This window comes from Neopelma chrysocephalum, unplaced genomic scaffold (genome assembly GCF_003984885.1).
Source record: "Neopelma chrysocephalum unplaced genomic scaffold, ASM398488v2 Primary Assembly neopelma1_24, whole genome shotgun sequence".
Lineage (NCBI taxonomy): Eukaryota > Metazoa > Chordata > Aves > Passeriformes > Pipridae > Neopelma > Neopelma chrysocephalum.
In genome coordinates, this window is record NW_020897693.1 from 17,052,601 (window position 1) to 17,069,773 (window position 17,173).

Genomic DNA, 17,173 nt, shown 5'->3' on the forward strand with positions numbered 1-17,173 from the left:
TGGACATGAGTACAATATTAGTCTACTGCTTCTTCCTGCTAGGGCCTGAAGTCACCAGACTCTCTTGCATCTCTGTAACACTGCCTGGCTGTAGAGGCAGTGAAAAAGTGTGGACATTCATTTCTCTCTGGGCTTCTTTTCAGGTTCATGTACTGGACTGACTGGGGAGCCAACCCAAAAATTGAATGTGCTGGTATGGATGCCTCAAACCGCTTGGTGATCATTTCCTCCAACCTGACATGGCCTAATGGCTTGGCCATTGACTATGAATCACAGCGCTTGTACTGGGCAGATGCAGGCATGAAGACCATCGAGTATGCCAGTCTGGATGGAAGCAACAGGAAGGTAAGGAAGCCATCTTTGATGAGGAAGTCTTGGGAGCCTGAGGTGTAAGTCATAGAGCACAGAGTGCTGATGGCCCCTGCCTCTTTTTCCAGTTGAAAGGGAAATTTACAAATCAAAGCACACAGCTGCTTTCACTGGGAGAGAAGAGCTCCCTTTCAATTGCAAACTGTAATGGAAGCTCCTTTTGATAACATTGCCTCATCACTCTCCTTTTGCTGTGACTGTATGTTATGATGTTGAGAGGGGGCAGGGGAAGCCTCTTCTCCTTAGTGACTTCTTAGTAATATTTTTTTTGGGGGGGGCCTGGGGGCAATCTGACCAGGTGCTGATTGGGAGCAATCTACCTCACCCCTTTGGACTTACTCTTTATGGCGAGAGAATCTTCTGGACAGACTGGCAGGCCAAAAGCATCCAGAGCGCAGATAGACAGACTGGGCAGTCTCGAAAAACGCTGCAGGACAATCTGGAGAATCTTATGGATATTCATGTTTTCCATCGGCACAGGCCACAAGGTACAGAGCTCACCCCAAGCCACACTAAGCTGAGAGCTTGCTCAGGCTCTGCTGTGTGGCACTTCTCTTCTGCAAGAAGCTGACCTGTCAGCCCTCATTGTCTAAAGTGTCTGTGTGGAATATGAAAGCATGAGAGTTAACTCTCAACTTGATGTTTAAGGGCATTCTAGAATGCATTTCTATAGCTGTTGCATCCCTTTTTTGTGCGAGTGCCACTGGCTCATGGATTTCTTATTCTCTTCTCTATAGTACACACAGCTTGTGAAGTTAGCAATGGAGGCTGCAGTCACCTGTGCCTTTTGGCACCGCTTCCAAAAGGTTATAGCTGTACCTGCCCTACAGGGATCAACCTGCAATCTGATGGCAAGACCTGCTCCCCTGGTGAGTCCTCTCTGTAGGATCCTCATTGCAGTTTTGTATCACAGCTACATTTTGCCTCTGCCTTGTTAGAGAACAAAGTTCACTTTTATGTGCTTACCTACTTTACACCTTGAAAAACTCATTTGGTGCCTGTACCTTCAATTTGAGTGGGAATTGCTTACTGGAGAAACTTACTGGTTACTGGATTGATGAAGAAGAAATTTTTCTTGGAATTATGGTGGGGGACTAAACCAGATGCCACATTTTTCTCCATACTTTTGCCCTAATCTTAAGGTGAATTCTTTAATTACAAGGTGCTATATTCTTTAATAGGTCTGATTGCACTCCTCCCATCGACCCACTTTTGGAGGACTCTTTTTGTGGAAGGCACTTGGCTTCAGGCCATGATACATCCACTTTTTCTCTTTAGTGGGAAAAAAATGACTCCTAATTCCCATTTCCCACGCATAGTAGAAGTAACTCTTGTATGACTGCACTGCTTTTCAACTTGGATGTAAAGAAGCATTAAATGAGGCTCAGTAAAGCTTCTGTACACAGACTGTCCATAAGCCGAGATCTGCCTGAGACGCTTTCCCTTTTCCACTGAAGTGGTTGTAACCTCCAAAATTTGATAAATACAATTGACTGAACTTGTTCCTTGCTGATATCTCTTCATTTTCAACTCTGCAGGAATGACCAGCTTTCTGATCTTTGCCAGAAGGACTGACGTCCGGATGGTCTCTCTGGATATCCCCTACTTTGCAGATGTTGTTGTCTCAGTCAATGTCACCATGAAGAACACCATTGCTATTGGTGTGGATCCTCGTGAAGGTCTGAACTTCTTAGTGTATCTGACTGTGTTTGAAAGGCAACAAGTGGCTTCATATCTAAATGTCTGAGTAAACACCCAGACACAGATCTTACTGTAGTTTATGGATTTGGGTAGGTTTGTTTTTTTCTAGTATGTGCCGCAAATAATTGCTTTCCAATAAGGAAAGGAATATCCTTATAGGAAAACAGAGAACCCCAAAACCATGGAAAAATGCTCCTGCTGTATTGAGTGAGGTGGTTCTTTGTTTTGGATTTAAGAAAGCTTTCCTCCTGCTGAGGACTTTTACGGCAGTAGAGCTGAGAGTGTGGCTGTTTGTATATAGTAAAAATCTGATGCTGTGCTGGATGTAAACACATTGTTGCACAGTAAGGTAGATGATCTGATTGCTGTCGTCTGGGTCATTTTGAGAAACCAGATCTGGGACTCTACTACTAGCTGGTAAAGTGTTACGTGTTCTCTGTCCTTGTGTAAAGATCAGACCGTCAGTACTCCTACATATTTGAGGGAGAACTGTAACAAGATAATTTGTACTGTTTTATCACTTCAGCTTAATAATCTTTTTTCTGTTGTTATTCATTTGCAGTCAGATGCATTTTGAATGGTGTAGCTGGTAGTCAGAGACTTGGATCAGTTTTTTAAGGATTTTGCTGTTTGGTTGTTGGGATTTGTTTTGGTTTTGTTTGGTTCTGGACTTTTCCAAGTTTCTTTTTCCATGCAGGAAAGGTTTACTGGTCAGACAGCACACTACGGAAAATCAGTCGGGCTGCCCTTGATGGCTCACAGTTTGAGGACATCATCACTACAGGTGAGGGATATTTTGGTCTGAGAACCTCTTGCCTCCATGCTGCATGAAGAGTAATTCTCTGACACCCTGGTAGAATAAATTTTTGGTGGAAAGGCAAGCAAAACCTAAAGCAACTGCCGGATGAGATGGACAAGAGGAATACCTGAAGTTCCTGACTAAGGAGAATATGCTGTGACCAATATGTCTTTCTATTTTCTCAGGTCTGTTGACTACAGATGGGCTGGCTGTGGATGCTATTGGCAGGAAGATATATTGGACAGATACAGGAACTAACCGGATTGAAGTAGGCAACCTTGATGGCTCCATGAGGAAAGTCTTGATCTGGCAGAACCTGGACAGCCCTCGGGCAATAGCTTTATACCATGAGATGGGGTTAGTGTTGTCAAGAGATTATCTAGGGGTTAGCACAGGACTTCTGATCTCCTTTTCCATAATACTTGCTGACTTTTCCCCAGGTATATGTACTGGACGGACTGGGGTGAGAATGCCAAGCTGGAACGCTCTGGGATGGATGGCTCTGGACGTGTGGTGTTGATTAGCAACAACCTGGGCTGGCCTAATGGACTGGCAGTGGATAAGGCTGGATCCCAACTGCTCTGGGCTGATGCACACACTGAGGTCTGATTCTGTTCTTCAGCATTATTTGTCTTTGGGTCTTTGGTAGCCTGGGGGCTTTTTTGAAGCTCTTGAGCAAGCTATCAAAAGAACAAGGGAAATGTAAGCTTTTCTGAGGGCTTGGGCAATGGGGGGAGGGTAAACCTGAATAACATCACTTGCTTAGACTCTGTTTCCCTCTTGATATAGTAAGTGCTAGCAAGAGCAGCAGTGCCTTTAATATGGGGCTGATGTTTTACTTCTTCCTTCAGCGGATCGAGGCTGCAGATCTCAACGGTGCGAACCGCCACACCCTGCTGTCTCCAGTGCAACATCCCTATGGCCTCACTTTGCTGGACTCTTACATCTACTGGACTGACTGGCAAACCCGCAGTATTCACAGGGCTGACAAGGACACTGGTGCCAATGTCATCTTGGTGAGGGCAAACTTGCCTGGCCTCATGGACATTCAAGCTGTTGATAGAGCGCGGCCCCTGGGTAAGTTCCTAGGCTGCCCCTAAATCACTGGGTGTCTGTGATGACTAGGGCAGTCCTTCAGAGCTGTCATTGAAAAAAGTCCTTTGATGTAAAGCATGAGTAATAGAGTAACTTCTCAAAAATCAGCTTTTCTTTTCTTCTTCCCTCTTCTTTAATTATTTTTGCACTTTTCCCTGTTTACCGAACCCTAAAGGTCTAGTCTTTGTTTACTGCTGCATGCCTTTTGACACCCCTCATCCCATTTCCTTCACTGGATTGCACTGACAACCTCATTCTCGCACACAGTAGAGCCACTTTCTTAGGAGGACTGAATGAGTCATGCCCTATTAGGCTTCACCAGAGTCTACTGGCATTGGACAACTTCCCTTTTATAACTCCAAAAGACACTAATTCCTCTTAAACTGTGCTGAAACCTTATTTCAAGTTCTAGTGTTTTTTTCCCAGTCATTGCGGGCTTCATCTTCCTGTCTACCACTTTGCTTTGCAAAATCTCTGCAGCTTTAGTTGCTCTTAATATATATCCTGCTCTCCAACTCTTCTGTAACAGAGTGAATTCTTTGTTACTCTTTGGATCCTATACAACCACATCGTGCCTCCTTCTTCAGTGGAAGTTGTTGCTTTGTGCTTTGGCTTTTTTTTGGTAGAATTTCCCCAGTGTACTTCTACAGAAAACTGTGCTGCTTTTTCTGTGGTTACTAACAGGAGAACATCACTCTTTACAGTGTAACTTTGCAATATTACTTAAAGCTGACCAAAAGTCTAGCCATCATATCCCCATTGTCTTCTTCCCACTCCCTGCACCTATCCTCTGAGCTTATTCCCTCCTAGTAAAGTAGTATGCTGGGTTTTTTACAATTAAAAAAAATGACCCTAATACGTCAGGCACTTTCAGCAGGCTTCTCTGATGCCTTTGTTTACTTGCCACTGTGTACAGCTAAGTTGAAACAGAAGCTTCTTTGTCAGCCTGGCCTCTGGTGCATTGTCACACTGCTTCCCCACAGGGTCGGATCTTTCTGTCAGCATTACCCTTTGTAGCAGTTATAAAGTTAAACTGCAGTTGCATGAATCTGTGGGCATTTGGCTGTTCCTTTTTCCATGGGAAAACTATGATTTGCAAGGAATGCAGGTCAAGATTTTGCATTTAATGATTCCTCTTCTTCTGGGCCTTCCTATTCTCCTTGCCAACCATGCCCATGCCCACCATGAATCTCGGAGAGGAAGGGAGAGTGTCTCTGTACGAAGGGCTGTAGATTCCCAGCAAGGCTGGGATGGTAAGGATGAACTCAACTCCTAGCAAGTTGTGTGTGTATGTAGCCTTTTATATAAAGCTTTGGTCTGTGGGATCCTTAGACTATGCTTTCCCTGTTTCTAAAGGCTTCAATAAATGCGGAGTTCGTAATGGTGGCTGCTCCCACCTTTGCTTGCCTCATCCCACTGGTTTCTCCTGTGCCTGCCCCACTGGAATCCAGCTGAAGAGAGATGAGCAGACATGTGACTCTTCTCCAGAGACCTACCTACTTTTCTCTAGCCGTGCTTCCATCCGTCGTATCTCACTGGACACCAGTGACCACACAGATGTGCACATACCTGTCCCTGAGCTGAACAATGTCATTTCTCTGGACTACGATAGTGTGGATGGCAAGATTTACTACACAGATGTATTTCTTGATGTTATCAGGTAGGTACAAGTTATCTGCTTGGCCGGTGCCGAGGTCACCCAGCAACTTGTGCTGATTGTGGCACAGTGAGCCATACAGTGAGTGTGCCAGTAAATTGGGTAGACTGAGATGCTGGCACTAAACCACAGCTTACACCTTGTCTTTGGTACACAATATCATGTATGTTGTCATTGAACTAAATGCTGAAGGTGTGTTTAACCTAATGGAGACTGGGGGGAAAAAGGTATTAGGGAGGTCAGAGCATGCAGTGGCCCTGTGGTTGATGGTGATAACATATGGAGGTGCCATTTGTCCTCACTGCCATTTGTCGTTGGTTTCCATCCAGAAGGGCTGATCTGAATGGCAGCAACATGGAAACTGTTATTGGTCAGGGTTTGAAGACTACGGATGGCCTGGCAGTGGACTGGGTTGCCAGGAACCTCTACTGGACAGACACAGGACGCAATACCATTGAAGTAGCCAGACTGGATGGAAGCTCCAGGAAAGTGCTGATCAATAACAGCCTCGATGAGCCCCGAGCCATTGCTGTCTTTCCCAAGAAGGGGTAGGTATGGAATTATTGATGGGGCAGGGAGAAGGGCTGTACTGAGGCAGATTGGAAGAGGAGGTTGTGGAAGGAAGAAGAGATGTGCCATGTGAATCTGCAGGTACCAGCAAGGGGCTGACTCCAAGTGACATATAGTCAGGCAGATGGTGAATTTGAAGGTTGGTAGATAGCTGTGAGAACCAAACTACAGACCATATTATCTTTTTTGAACCAAAGAATCTGACCGTTCCATTCATAACTAAAACTTCCATTAGGATAAATGAAATGATCTTTTCTTCTTCCTTTTGTCTTCTCAGGTACCTCTTCTGGACAGATTGGGGTCACATTGCTAAAATTGAACGGGCAAACTTGGATGGCTCTGAACGAAAAATCCTGATTAACACTGACCTAGGGTGGCCCAATGGATTGACTTTGGATTATGACACCAGGAGGTCAGTGAAAGATTTTCTTATACTTGCATAGGGTTAAGGGATGTAATGAATTTTAGCCCTCTTAACTTTGTTTTTTGGAGTAGCACTGTGTGTTTGGGTTTGTTTTAGGAGTGGTTTGCTTTTTGTTGGGTTGGGGTTTTTTTTGGTTTTTTTCTGATCCATCTTATGATTCCATGATCTTGGCTAGTGAATGACTAGAAAGTGAAGAGGGGTTGTATAGATGGAAGCTCATCTCTTTCCTTGTTCCTTCAGGATATACTGGGTGGATGCACACCTTGATCGCATAGAGAGTTGTGATCTCAATGGGAAGCTACGGCAAGTGTTGGTCAGCCAGGTGTCACATCCTTTTGCTCTGACACAGGTGAGAAGATTGTCCCGCTGCCACTGTTCTCCACAGTGTGTTGATGAGTTTGGACAGTGGAGTTTGGGGCCTGGGAAGTGTTATAGCCTGGGGAAACCAAGATGGCTGAGGGGATAGTGCTTTCATCTTCTCTGGAGCTAAGAAAGGAAGTTTGTCTGAACTCCTGTGGGGTGTAGACAGTAATCTTCTTTATGATAAGAGGGTAAGGGTTTGAAAAGGCCTTTGTTTTGGGCCTTCTGCCACTGGGATATGTTTTTTTTATGGGTATCTTGTGTCTACATGGCTAAACATGCTAACACCTATGATTTTTCTTTGCTGTTTCCCTGAGCAGCAGGATAGATGGATATATTGGACTGACTGGCAGACAAAATCTATCCAGAGAGTGGACAAGTACTCTGGACGGAACAAAGAGACAGTCCTGGCCAATGTTGAGGGATTGATGGATATCATTGTGGTTTCCCCTCAGAGGCAGACAGGTAAATGGGAGGACCTTGATTTAGGCAAATGCTAGTTGTAGACAAAAGGAACTCTGAAACCACTGTGCTACTATGGATGTCAAGTGAGGATAACATCCTTTCTTATACTCAGACTATTAATACATCTTCCCTCAGCACATTCCTTGTCCACCTCTGACTTTTCAGTCAAGTACATCTAAATGGTGTTCTGTTAGAAGTTTGATTACCGAATGTCACTTTCTGTGTTGTTCACCTGACATTGTGTTAAAACAGAAGAATGGGAGCTTTTTATTTTTGTATCTGTGCAACTGTGTTGTCTGGCTTCTATCTCAGGATTCCCAGTGCCTTTATTTCAAGACTGCCCTAATCTGATCAGTATCTGGCTGTTGTCAACACTTTGTTAGCAGTCAGACGAAGAGCATGTGCCAAAAACATAGTAACTTGCTGGATTTCTACAAAGTTATCTCTGCTGAGCAGGAAAAAAGGTGGTTGCTCTGATCTCCTACCTAATCATGTGCAACACATTTACAAAATTGTTTATTCCTTCCAGGTACTAATGCTTGTGGAGTGAACAATGGAGGCTGCACTCACCTCTGCTTTGCCAGGGCTTCTGACTTTATCTGCGCGTGTCCAGATGAACCAGATGGGCGGCCCTGTTCTACCAGTGAGTTTACTGAGTGTCCCTCGGGTAGTAGCTTCCATAAGTGAGCCACTACTACTGCTTATGCAGTGGCAACCAGAGCAGCTGAGGCTCTCCAGTGTATAAATCTTATGCAGAGTTGTATACTGGAAATGAGGCGGGTGGTTGTGAGCAATGGAGCTGCCTTCTGTTGACAGACTGGGTTTGAGATGAGAAAGCTGCTAATATAATTTATAGAGAGTTTCGGAAATGGCCGGTCAGACTTGTTCGTCTGTCCCACAGTGTTGGGGTCCTGTTTATTCTTCTCTGTTGTTCTAGTTCCTGGTGTGGTGCCCCCTGGTCCTGAACCAACCAGTGTAAGGGAGAGAAGTCAAACACCACCTAGCAGAGTAGATACCTCAACAACCCAACCTCTCACGTCTCTGGAAGCAGCAAAAGGAAAGTAAGTGCTCTTGTTCTCTTGGAATTGGGGTGTGAAAGTCACAGCTTTTGCAAGGTGCCACATGCAAACCCCCTCTGGTTGTCATCATCCAAATGTACCTATCCCTAGCCAAAAGAGGCTATTCCAGCTCCAGATTTCATGTTCTTAATGGGGGGAATATTATGACAAAGAATGCAGAACACTGTTGAGCTGGCAAGAAAGAGGTGCAGAATCTTTCTGTCTGTTTTGTTGAAATTGTGTCTCGGCCGACTGTTAAAATCCTCCTGGAGTGCTGAAGTGTTAAAATCCTCCTTACACCATGTGTCATTCATTTGATTGATTTTTGAACTCCTAATTTTAAGAACTCTTTTCTGAGAGGAGGACAAGGGAGTGTTGCTTTAATTCACTGACACATGACAGACCTAACCCAGACATCTGAGGAAGTGCTTCTACCCTGGCTACAATGGGATAGATTGCTTGGGGCAGAGCAGAAAATTGGCAGCTCTAATATTTAAAGTTACAATGTAGGTAGTTAAGAGACTTTTTTTCTGCTAATTCCCTACAGCCTGCTATTTATACAACTCAGAAAAAAAATATGTTTCCTATATGGCTGAGTTATTTACAAGACAAAAATTCCACTTTGTTGAGTGGGATTTATTGGATAGAAATGTCTTAGTACTGACTCTGAGGTGTTTTGATTTGTGCTTCAGCACAGATGCTGAAATTTATTTTCTGATACATTCACATGTACACCTGTGTACCTGAGAGGTGAATCTAGAATGACTTAGATATAAGGATATTGCAGACTGATGATTGATAAATACATACACGCACCCCTGTATAAATGTCCTCTCTTCTCTGGATACAGAAGAATACTGAAGAAGAGAAAGGAAGACCTCTGTTGTTGAACTGGAAATTGAAGGGATATCAGTTCTAGCCCATTCCATCCTGTTTTTTGATACCTTTGATACTGTTGATTCTACTTGCAGTAACTGTTTGTCCTTCTGTCATTCAGCTGCTCTGACAAAGATGCTAGGCAAGGCTTGTGTACTCATGCCAACGAGGCAGTGTTGGCAACCATGGGTGAGTTCCCTTCTTTAACTCCTCTCCACCAGGGTTGTTCCTCCAGATGTGCCCAGGGCATTCAGTCCACGGTGTCTGAAATCCAGATTTCTGAAACTCAGATTTGAATTACTCAAATGCCCACTGAGCAGATCAAAGTGCATCTAAGGATGAACATCAACCACAGACATTTATTAGCCTCTCTACGGACTTTTCCAAATGACACTTTGGTCTGAAGAATAGTTCTGTTTTCTTTCATCCCATGCATCATCCATTGAGTTCTTCCCATTAATGATGCTCTTCTTCACTGTCCCCTTTGTGTTTAGTTGAAGATGGTTGACTAGGGTAATTGTTTCCCACTGCAGGAGTAACCTAACTCTTCCTTTTCCAACACTATTACAGAGATCTCAATGCTCCTTGGTTTGCTGAGGCCTGAGTGGGAGGAAAGGTTATAATATGTTTGGTTTCATATGAAGCCAAACAAAGTCCTCTGTTAAACCTCGATGTGCTGACATTTTGCTTTACATACTTCTATATGGGTAAACCCCCCACATTAGGCATTACACCAAGGTCAGTATTATCCAGTGAAAGTTGATTGCATAAATTACCTTTGGTGTTTACTTTCAGGAGAAGGACTGCATGTCAGCTACATTATTGGAGGTCTTCTCAGCATCTTGTTTATTTTGCTGCTTATTGCTGCTTTAATTATATATAGGTAAGTGATCTTTTTTCCCCCTCTCCTGGCCAATAGGAAACTCTAGGGTTGTAGGAGAAGAAAGCTCCTGAAAGCACTTAATTTTTCTTTATTGTCATTTACAATCTTTTTGTTCTCCATTAGAAGCAGTGCTCGATGATTTTATTTGCAAGGTTTGAATCCTGTGCCTCTGAAGTGTTGGGAATACGGTTCTATTATCTGAAGCCTTATTTTCTGCAGAGACCTTATGAGTTATGGACAGGGATGGGAGATAATTCATATCGCAGTAGATGTATGAGCTCATGTGCTTTCTGCCAGATAACTTCACCAGTTCCTCCCAGTATAGCTTTTGTGGTTACATGGCAGGGCCTTGCTGTACTTGTAGCTAGTAAATGGACTAGTAGCTGAAGAGCCTGGTGAAGCCAGCATTTCCTCTTTGAGGGAAGTGAAGATTACTGGAGCTTTCCACTTGCTGAGCACTCAAGAACTTTGGATCCTGGCAGTAGGACCCTGTGTCTTTTCTGTCCACTTTCTTCCTCTAGGCATAACAAGTCCAAGTTCACAGACCCTGGTGTGGGGAACCTAACCTACAGTAATCCCTCATATCGGACATCTACCCAGGAGGTGAAGATTGAATCGATTCCCAAACCAACCATGTACAACCAGCTGTGCTATAAGAAAGAGGTAAGAGCTGCTACTAAGGACATGAGAGCCCAGCTGAAGCTGCTTTTGAGTATTACAGACCTCAGTATGTGAAAACATTGCAACTTGTCAGCATTTACTTCTAGGACATAGGAGAACAACTTCAATGAATTGTTGAGACTGCTATGGAGATCAGCAGCACTTCTTCCCCAGTGAGCTGTAGTGAATTTGACCTGTCTTTAGTTCTCTGCTTCTTTCCCACTCACACAAGTGTCTAGTATTTCATGTGCATTGGTTGCTGGCCCTCGAAGTACATGAGCAAATTGTAATTGTCTTCCTTGGATACAGGTCTCAGTAAGTGACTGTTGCACCGAGGTTGCTTTGGACAGTCACCAGGGCAACCAGGCAGCCAGAAGGGCTTTGGTAACAAAAATGTGGCTCCTGGCTGTGCACAGCCTGGAAGGGGTGGGATAGATTAAAAACCGGAGCCCTCATTAAATAGAGCATTTTCAAGGCCCTCAGAGGTCCACACTTCTGGCCACAGGATGGAAAGGGTTTAATATGATCTCTTGCAGCACTTAGTTTCTCCTTTCTTTTTTCCTCAGAAGCTTTCTTATCACTCAGATAGCTTCTCATCTTCCCTCTTCTGATTTCCGTCCACATCCTCATGTCAGGTATCACTACTCTGTGTGTTTGATCCTGCCTCCCTCACTCAAGCTCTGTTGTGTGGCTCAAGCGCTGTCCCATACTAATTGCTCTTTCTTGGTTTTTTTCCCCTCCCACTTTTATGTCCTTAAACCAGCTCTACTGTCTGTCAAGAAAGTATAAGTAATTCTCTATGGCAGATTCTTTGGTCTGGGCTTTGGCTACTCATACTCCGTATATGAGATTTGAAAAAGATAATTTCTGTAGGACTATTTATGATAACCTGTTAGATCACTTAGTTCCTCTAGCAGGGATCACAGCAAGACTTATGCAGGAGTTTTCCCTGACTTGTTTTTTCTAGGTTACTATGCAATAGATTTCCCAAACTTTCATGCCATTTTAGCCTTATCTACAAAGGATAAGCCAGGATTATTTATCTGGGAATCTAAATCCTTTCCACTTTTCTCTGAATTCTGATGCTCCTAGATATACCCAAATGTATATTTCCCCACCCCTTCTACTTCCCCCTCAGGGATATATCAGATGTTCTAATACTCCTTATTTGTAAGTGAGCCAAGTTAGGCAGATTTCACTACTTTAATCTCAGTGTGGTCCCTTTAGCCTGTATCACTATGAGACTCCGACTCAACAGTGGTATTCCAGCTGTGCTTTTCTGAGAGGGAAGTCTAGAATGACTCAGATGTAAATATATTGCAGACCTAGAATTGATTCCTTGTCTACTTTTACCATGAGGTTTTCTGTCTGTTCCTGCTTCCCATTTTGTTTGGTGGGGTTTTTTCTTCCTTTTTAGGTTCAGTGTTCTTACTCTTTGCTGTCGGGGAATATGTGTAGTTGAATTACAGGAGCGAGCTCATCCTCATTCCCCTTCCATGATTTGAAGTCTTATGGAATTTGGAATGAGAGCTCTTGCAGGAAGAATTCATCTGGGGGTGGTAAAGAACTGAAGGAAAGTTAGAATGGGTTCTGCCATTGTGGCAGTTAAAGCCAGTGGCTGTTTACATTGAAGTCCAGCTTTTTGTCTGCTTCACTGTCTTTGTTCCAGCTCTGCATTGCTCTTTGCCATATTTTTCCATAGATGTATTATTTTCATTCATCTGTCTGCTTCCTAGACTGGTCCTGACCACAGCTACACTAAGGAGAAGATCAAGATTGTGGAGGGGATATGCCTTTTATCCAGTGATGATTCCGAGTGGGATGACCTTAAGCAGATTCGGAGCTCTCGAGGAGGGATCCTCCGGGACCACGTCTGTATGAAGACAGACACGGTCTCTATCCAGGCTAGTTCTGGTTCACTGGATGACACCGAAACTGAGCAGCTGCTACAGGAAGAACAGTCTGAATGCAGCAGTGTGAACACAGCAGCAGCCACTCCTGAACGGCGTGGCTCACTCCCAGACACAGGCTGGAAACACCAACGCAAGCCCTCCACGGAGAGTGAGGTCTAAAGTGCAAGTGACTTGGAAATCGCTCTGACCCTCCCTACCCTCCGCTCTGCACAAAAAAGACAGGACTCTGCCTGCTAGGCAAGGAAGGGCACAGAGACCAGCCTCTCTCACAACGGGCCCTGAGACTGTGACTGCCTTTCAGCAAGGAGCTTGGGCAGCTGTGCTGTTGTGGTTGGAGAGGGAGGATGGGTGGGTTGGAACCCAGAGACCCTTTTGACTCATTTTCACTGTCTGTGGTTTATTTATATGTTCCCTTTTCCTGGAAGCTGCCACGTTAACTTTTGCAGTGACTCCCCTGGCCTGAATCTGGTTCAGAGTTCGTGTTCCCTGGCAACCTGCAAGTCCTGTGCCATCCAGCTCACGGTCAATGCCCATGAAGAGAGCAGAGCTGCCTCATTGCTGGCTCCTGGTCACAAAAGTATCCCTAGTCATTCCAGCACTAGCAGCACTCTTTGAGGCTTGGTGTTGAGGGGTCTCTGACTTGAGAGAGGTCTTGGTATAGATGGGGTATACTTTGGGGCTCAAGAGGACACTGACACAGCATCAGGTCACCTTTTAAAAGGCATAAAGAGGGTCACCACAGTTGCCATGAATCACTTCGTGAGAGCATCACTGCTTACGTTTTCATGTGCTACTAAAAACTTTAAGGAATGCTCAGATTGGAGCACTGTGTCTGTTGCTGGCAGTGGACACTGCTCCCGTTCTCCCCTTTCCTGTTAAAACATGTTTCTACTCTGGAAAAACAAGAGTCAGCAAATGGCCCTTTCAGAACTGTTCCCTGTGGGTACTGGAGTCTGAGTGCTGAACTTGAGGGAAGAAGAGGTTGGTATTTCTCTTAGCTCTACAGAGGTAATGGGAGGGATTGGATCTCAGCAAGACTTAAATTCTACTTGACTTAGCATAACTGATATGTAAAAAATGAAAATCTGATGGGTCCCCACTAGTCCCAATTCTGCAAGGTCCCAATTATCTTGGCCTTTAGGACCTTTGACTACCATAATAAGGGACAAGAGAATTCCTAGGTTGAGTCTTTCCCAGGGGAATGCTCAGTGCTGATAGTTAGGAACTGCTTTATTACTAGGCTGAGCCCATTTGACCTAGAATGGGAGACAATAATCAGGGAGCTGCAAGGGCCATTTTAACTAGTTGTTTATCAGATAGAATTGCACTTTAAATTCTTCTGTTACCACTAAATAGCTCTCCTTGCCAAGTAATTTTTCCCATCAGCTGCATGAGCTTCAGTTGTTCTCTGGCCTTCATGGCCTTTATCCTCTAGGGAATGTCATCCTATCCTTGCAGCTACAGCCCAGCAGCATTTGGAGCTGAGGCTTGCATGCTCCCAAGGACTATTGCCACCTTTTCATATTTTCTTGTCATCTGTTTGTTGAGAAGGAAAAAAGATAGAGAAAATATCTCTTGACAATTCTTCAAAAATGAGATTTATATTAACCCCTCAAGTCACATGGATACCATCATGGTAAAATATTAAGCGTTAAGCCAGGTACTTGGAAGCAGAACTTTCCAGTGAAGAATTTCTCACTGCAAACTCTGTAACCTCTTTATCGCCTAGAAAGAGGTCAAGTACATTCCCACCCATGGTGTAAAGAGAGCAAAACATACACTAGGGGTATAGTTTAGAGGTAGAGGGAGGGTGCATCTCCCATGCGATATTTTTCCAGCTGGTGAAAAAAAAAGGAAAATCATCCTATGCTGCTCTAACCTTGTTTATAAACTAACAGGCCGGCTACCCCTGAAAAACACAACAGGTGCCAGTGGGTTGGCTGTACTTTTCACAGCAGAGGTAGCCTTGCAGAAAGGGGAAGGTTGCGGCTTCAGCCTGGCTAGGTGGCTTGAAATTCTGTCCATAACTGCACCATTGGGCTGACTGGTGTATATTCCTGTGGAAAATGAACTGGAGCTAAGGCTTGGAAATTTCCCTGTGTTAATGTGGGATTCTTCCCTATTCCCAGAGGGATTTATTTTTATTTTTTTTAATTAGATTTTTATTTAATTATTTATTTGATTGACTCCAGCCTGGGAAGCATTGATTTTGTTGGGCAGAGGCACTTTTGGATTGAGGTATGGACTCGACTGGGAACTGAGAGAGGAGTGTGTATCACGGACCTTGCCCGTCTAAGCCGCCTTATGCAGGGACACCACCAGAGGGCTCAAGTGTAGGCAGAAGAATCGATTTGAAAAGAAATCATGTGTAGGGGTGGGGGCATCAGGGCTGGGAGTGAGGGGATTGAGGAGGAAGGCTCTGACTTGTAGGAGAGCAGGGTTTCTTTGAGTTTTGGAATGAGTTGTTTGGGGGTTTTTTTTGCCCCAATAGCTTTAGTGAGCATGCACCAAAATCATGAGGTGGGACAGGGGTGAAGGGAAACATCTGCCCAGACCTGTCACTTGAGGTTCAGTCAGCCTGTTAAAATAATCGTTGTCTGAGTCACAAGTGTGGAATGGAAAGGGAAAACGCAGTTAGTCTTTTCAACAACTCATGGTGCTTGTAATCTCCACCTTAATCAATATTCTCTGCTGCTTCTTAGGAGGGACCCTGCACACTCCAGCCTAACAACCATTCATAACTGCTCTCTGCTCCCTTCCTCAAATGATTATGGTGAAAAGGAGCAACAAGATGTCGCACAGCCTGTCCTCTATCAGCGAAGTGGGCAGAAATTAGTGTCTTTTTCCTAGAGACAGCCCCAGTGAGATGCTGTCTAGGGGTTGCATCATGGTTTCCTGTTCTGGGGAAGAGAAGACCCTCGTTGCACTTAGGATGTAAAGAATGTAGAAAGGCTACTGGAGGATGATCTCTTGAGCACTGATTTACTATGTAAAAAGCAAACCTCTCTCCTGTCTGTCCTGAGCTAACGTCAGTGATTTCCGTGTGTTCCTGTGTAATGGTTTTAACGTTACTCACTGGAGACATTGGACTTTCTGGAGTTATTTAACCACTGTGTTCAGTATTTTAGGGGTTGATGATAATTTAATATAAATTTAGCTTTTCTTAACCACTCTGCCTGGCTTTTGGTTGTGAATCATGCATGTTATTTGGACTCTCCTTTGAAAGAGGAGCTCCCAGACCTGTTTGCACAGAACCTCAATTTTGCTTCATTTGAGAGGAGCAAGAAGGTAGAAACAGATCTGTGTTCTTAGAATAATCTGATTGTAGCACACACTGTACCCCTGTGACTTTGAATATCTGCAGTCGCTTTTGCAAATTCCTGCACACACATAATACCTCTCACTCTGCCCCCGCCTTGCTTTTTTTTCTTTTTTTTTTCCCCCTTTCCCCCCCCATTTTAACACAGCAACAGCAGAAGAGGATGTTCTTTTTGGAATGTATTAGGACTGTAGAGAGGTATCAAGGCTCTGCCCAGTGGAAAATAAAGCTCTGAAGAAGAGCTGTTTTTTCTGTCTGTAAGGGGTTTTGTTCAAGCTTCTGTTGCATTTTTTTGTAACCAAGAGTTTCAATAGTGCAAAAGGCTGAGTAATGAATGAAACATCCACTAATACCTGACACTGCAGTACTGATGCTAATCTTGTAACACATTCTGTCCCTTTTTGATGAAAGAAGTACCTAAAACATTTAAAACATTTTAGCTCTATTCCTGCTCATTTCACAGGTGAAGCACAGCGCAGAAGTGATTTCAGTCAGGTCATGCAAAAATATAATCACCTCACTTTTTAAAAAATTGATGGTGCTTACACAGCGTGGCGGGGGGGGAGAAGGTACTGTAAGATTAACTGCAGTTGTGTGCATGGCACTCTGCTGTCCCTTGTCTTCTATTCCAATTACCCCTAAGAATTTTTCCTTCAATTTCTTTGGCTGAAGTGAAGAAACAAAGGAGGGAAAACACTGTATTGCAACAGCACAGGATTCACAGAATAGGTAAGGTTGGAAGGGACCACAGTGGGTCATGTGGTCCAACCTCCTTGCTCAAGCAGGGTCATCCCAGAGCCCATGGCACAGGATTGTGTTCAGACAGTTAAAGAATATCTCCAGTGAGGGAGACTCCACAACCCCTCCAGCCAACCTGTCCCAGTACACAATCACCCACACAGTAACGTGGTTCTTCCTCGTGTTCAGGTGGAACTTCCTGTGCATCAGTTTCTGTCCCTTGTCCCGTCCGGTTGCTCGGCACCACCGCGAAGAGCCCGGATCCGTCCTCTTGACACCGTACCTT

The 17,173-nt window shown here is 44.3% G+C and overlaps 1 protein-coding gene across 4 annotated transcripts in view; it reads left to right on the forward strand.

The window, feature by feature from the left end:
* Nucleotides 1-16,000, forward strand: part of LRP4 (LDL receptor related protein 4) — a 96,255-nt gene extending 80,255 nt beyond the window's left edge. For 3 of the 4 annotated variants that reach the window (XM_027705486.1, XM_027705470.1, XM_027705479.1), the window contains 19 exons: nucleotides 144-345; nucleotides 668-857; nucleotides 1,107-1,238; nucleotides 1,908-2,048; nucleotides 2,768-2,854; nucleotides 3,055-3,226; nucleotides 3,310-3,472; nucleotides 3,721-3,946; nucleotides 5,321-5,624; nucleotides 5,951-6,169; nucleotides 6,469-6,603; nucleotides 6,856-6,964; nucleotides 7,296-7,440; nucleotides 7,970-8,083; nucleotides 8,378-8,501; nucleotides 9,496-9,563; nucleotides 10,170-10,257; nucleotides 10,779-10,920; nucleotides 12,654-16,000. In XM_027705486.1, coding sequence (XP_027561287.1) covers nucleotides 144-345; nucleotides 668-857; nucleotides 1,107-1,238; nucleotides 1,908-2,048; nucleotides 2,768-2,854; nucleotides 3,055-3,226; nucleotides 3,310-3,472; nucleotides 3,721-3,946; nucleotides 5,321-5,624; nucleotides 5,951-6,169; nucleotides 6,469-6,603; nucleotides 6,856-6,964; nucleotides 7,296-7,440; nucleotides 7,970-8,083; nucleotides 8,378-8,501; nucleotides 9,496-9,563; nucleotides 10,170-10,257; nucleotides 10,779-10,920; nucleotides 12,654-12,989 — 3,097 coding nt within the window. In that variant the 3' untranslated portion in view covers nucleotides 12,990-16,000. Of the gene's footprint in view, nucleotides 1-143; nucleotides 346-667; nucleotides 858-1,106; nucleotides 1,239-1,907; nucleotides 2,049-2,767; nucleotides 2,855-3,054; nucleotides 3,227-3,309; nucleotides 3,473-3,720; nucleotides 3,947-5,320; nucleotides 5,625-5,950; nucleotides 6,170-6,468; nucleotides 6,604-6,855; nucleotides 6,965-7,295; nucleotides 7,441-7,969; nucleotides 8,084-8,377; nucleotides 8,502-9,495; nucleotides 9,564-10,169; nucleotides 10,258-10,778; nucleotides 10,921-11,483; nucleotides 11,553-12,653 lie in introns of all 4 variants that reach the window. The other variant, XM_027705494.1, reaches the window with a different exon arrangement.
* Nucleotides 16,001-17,173: the final 1,173 nt, after the last annotated feature.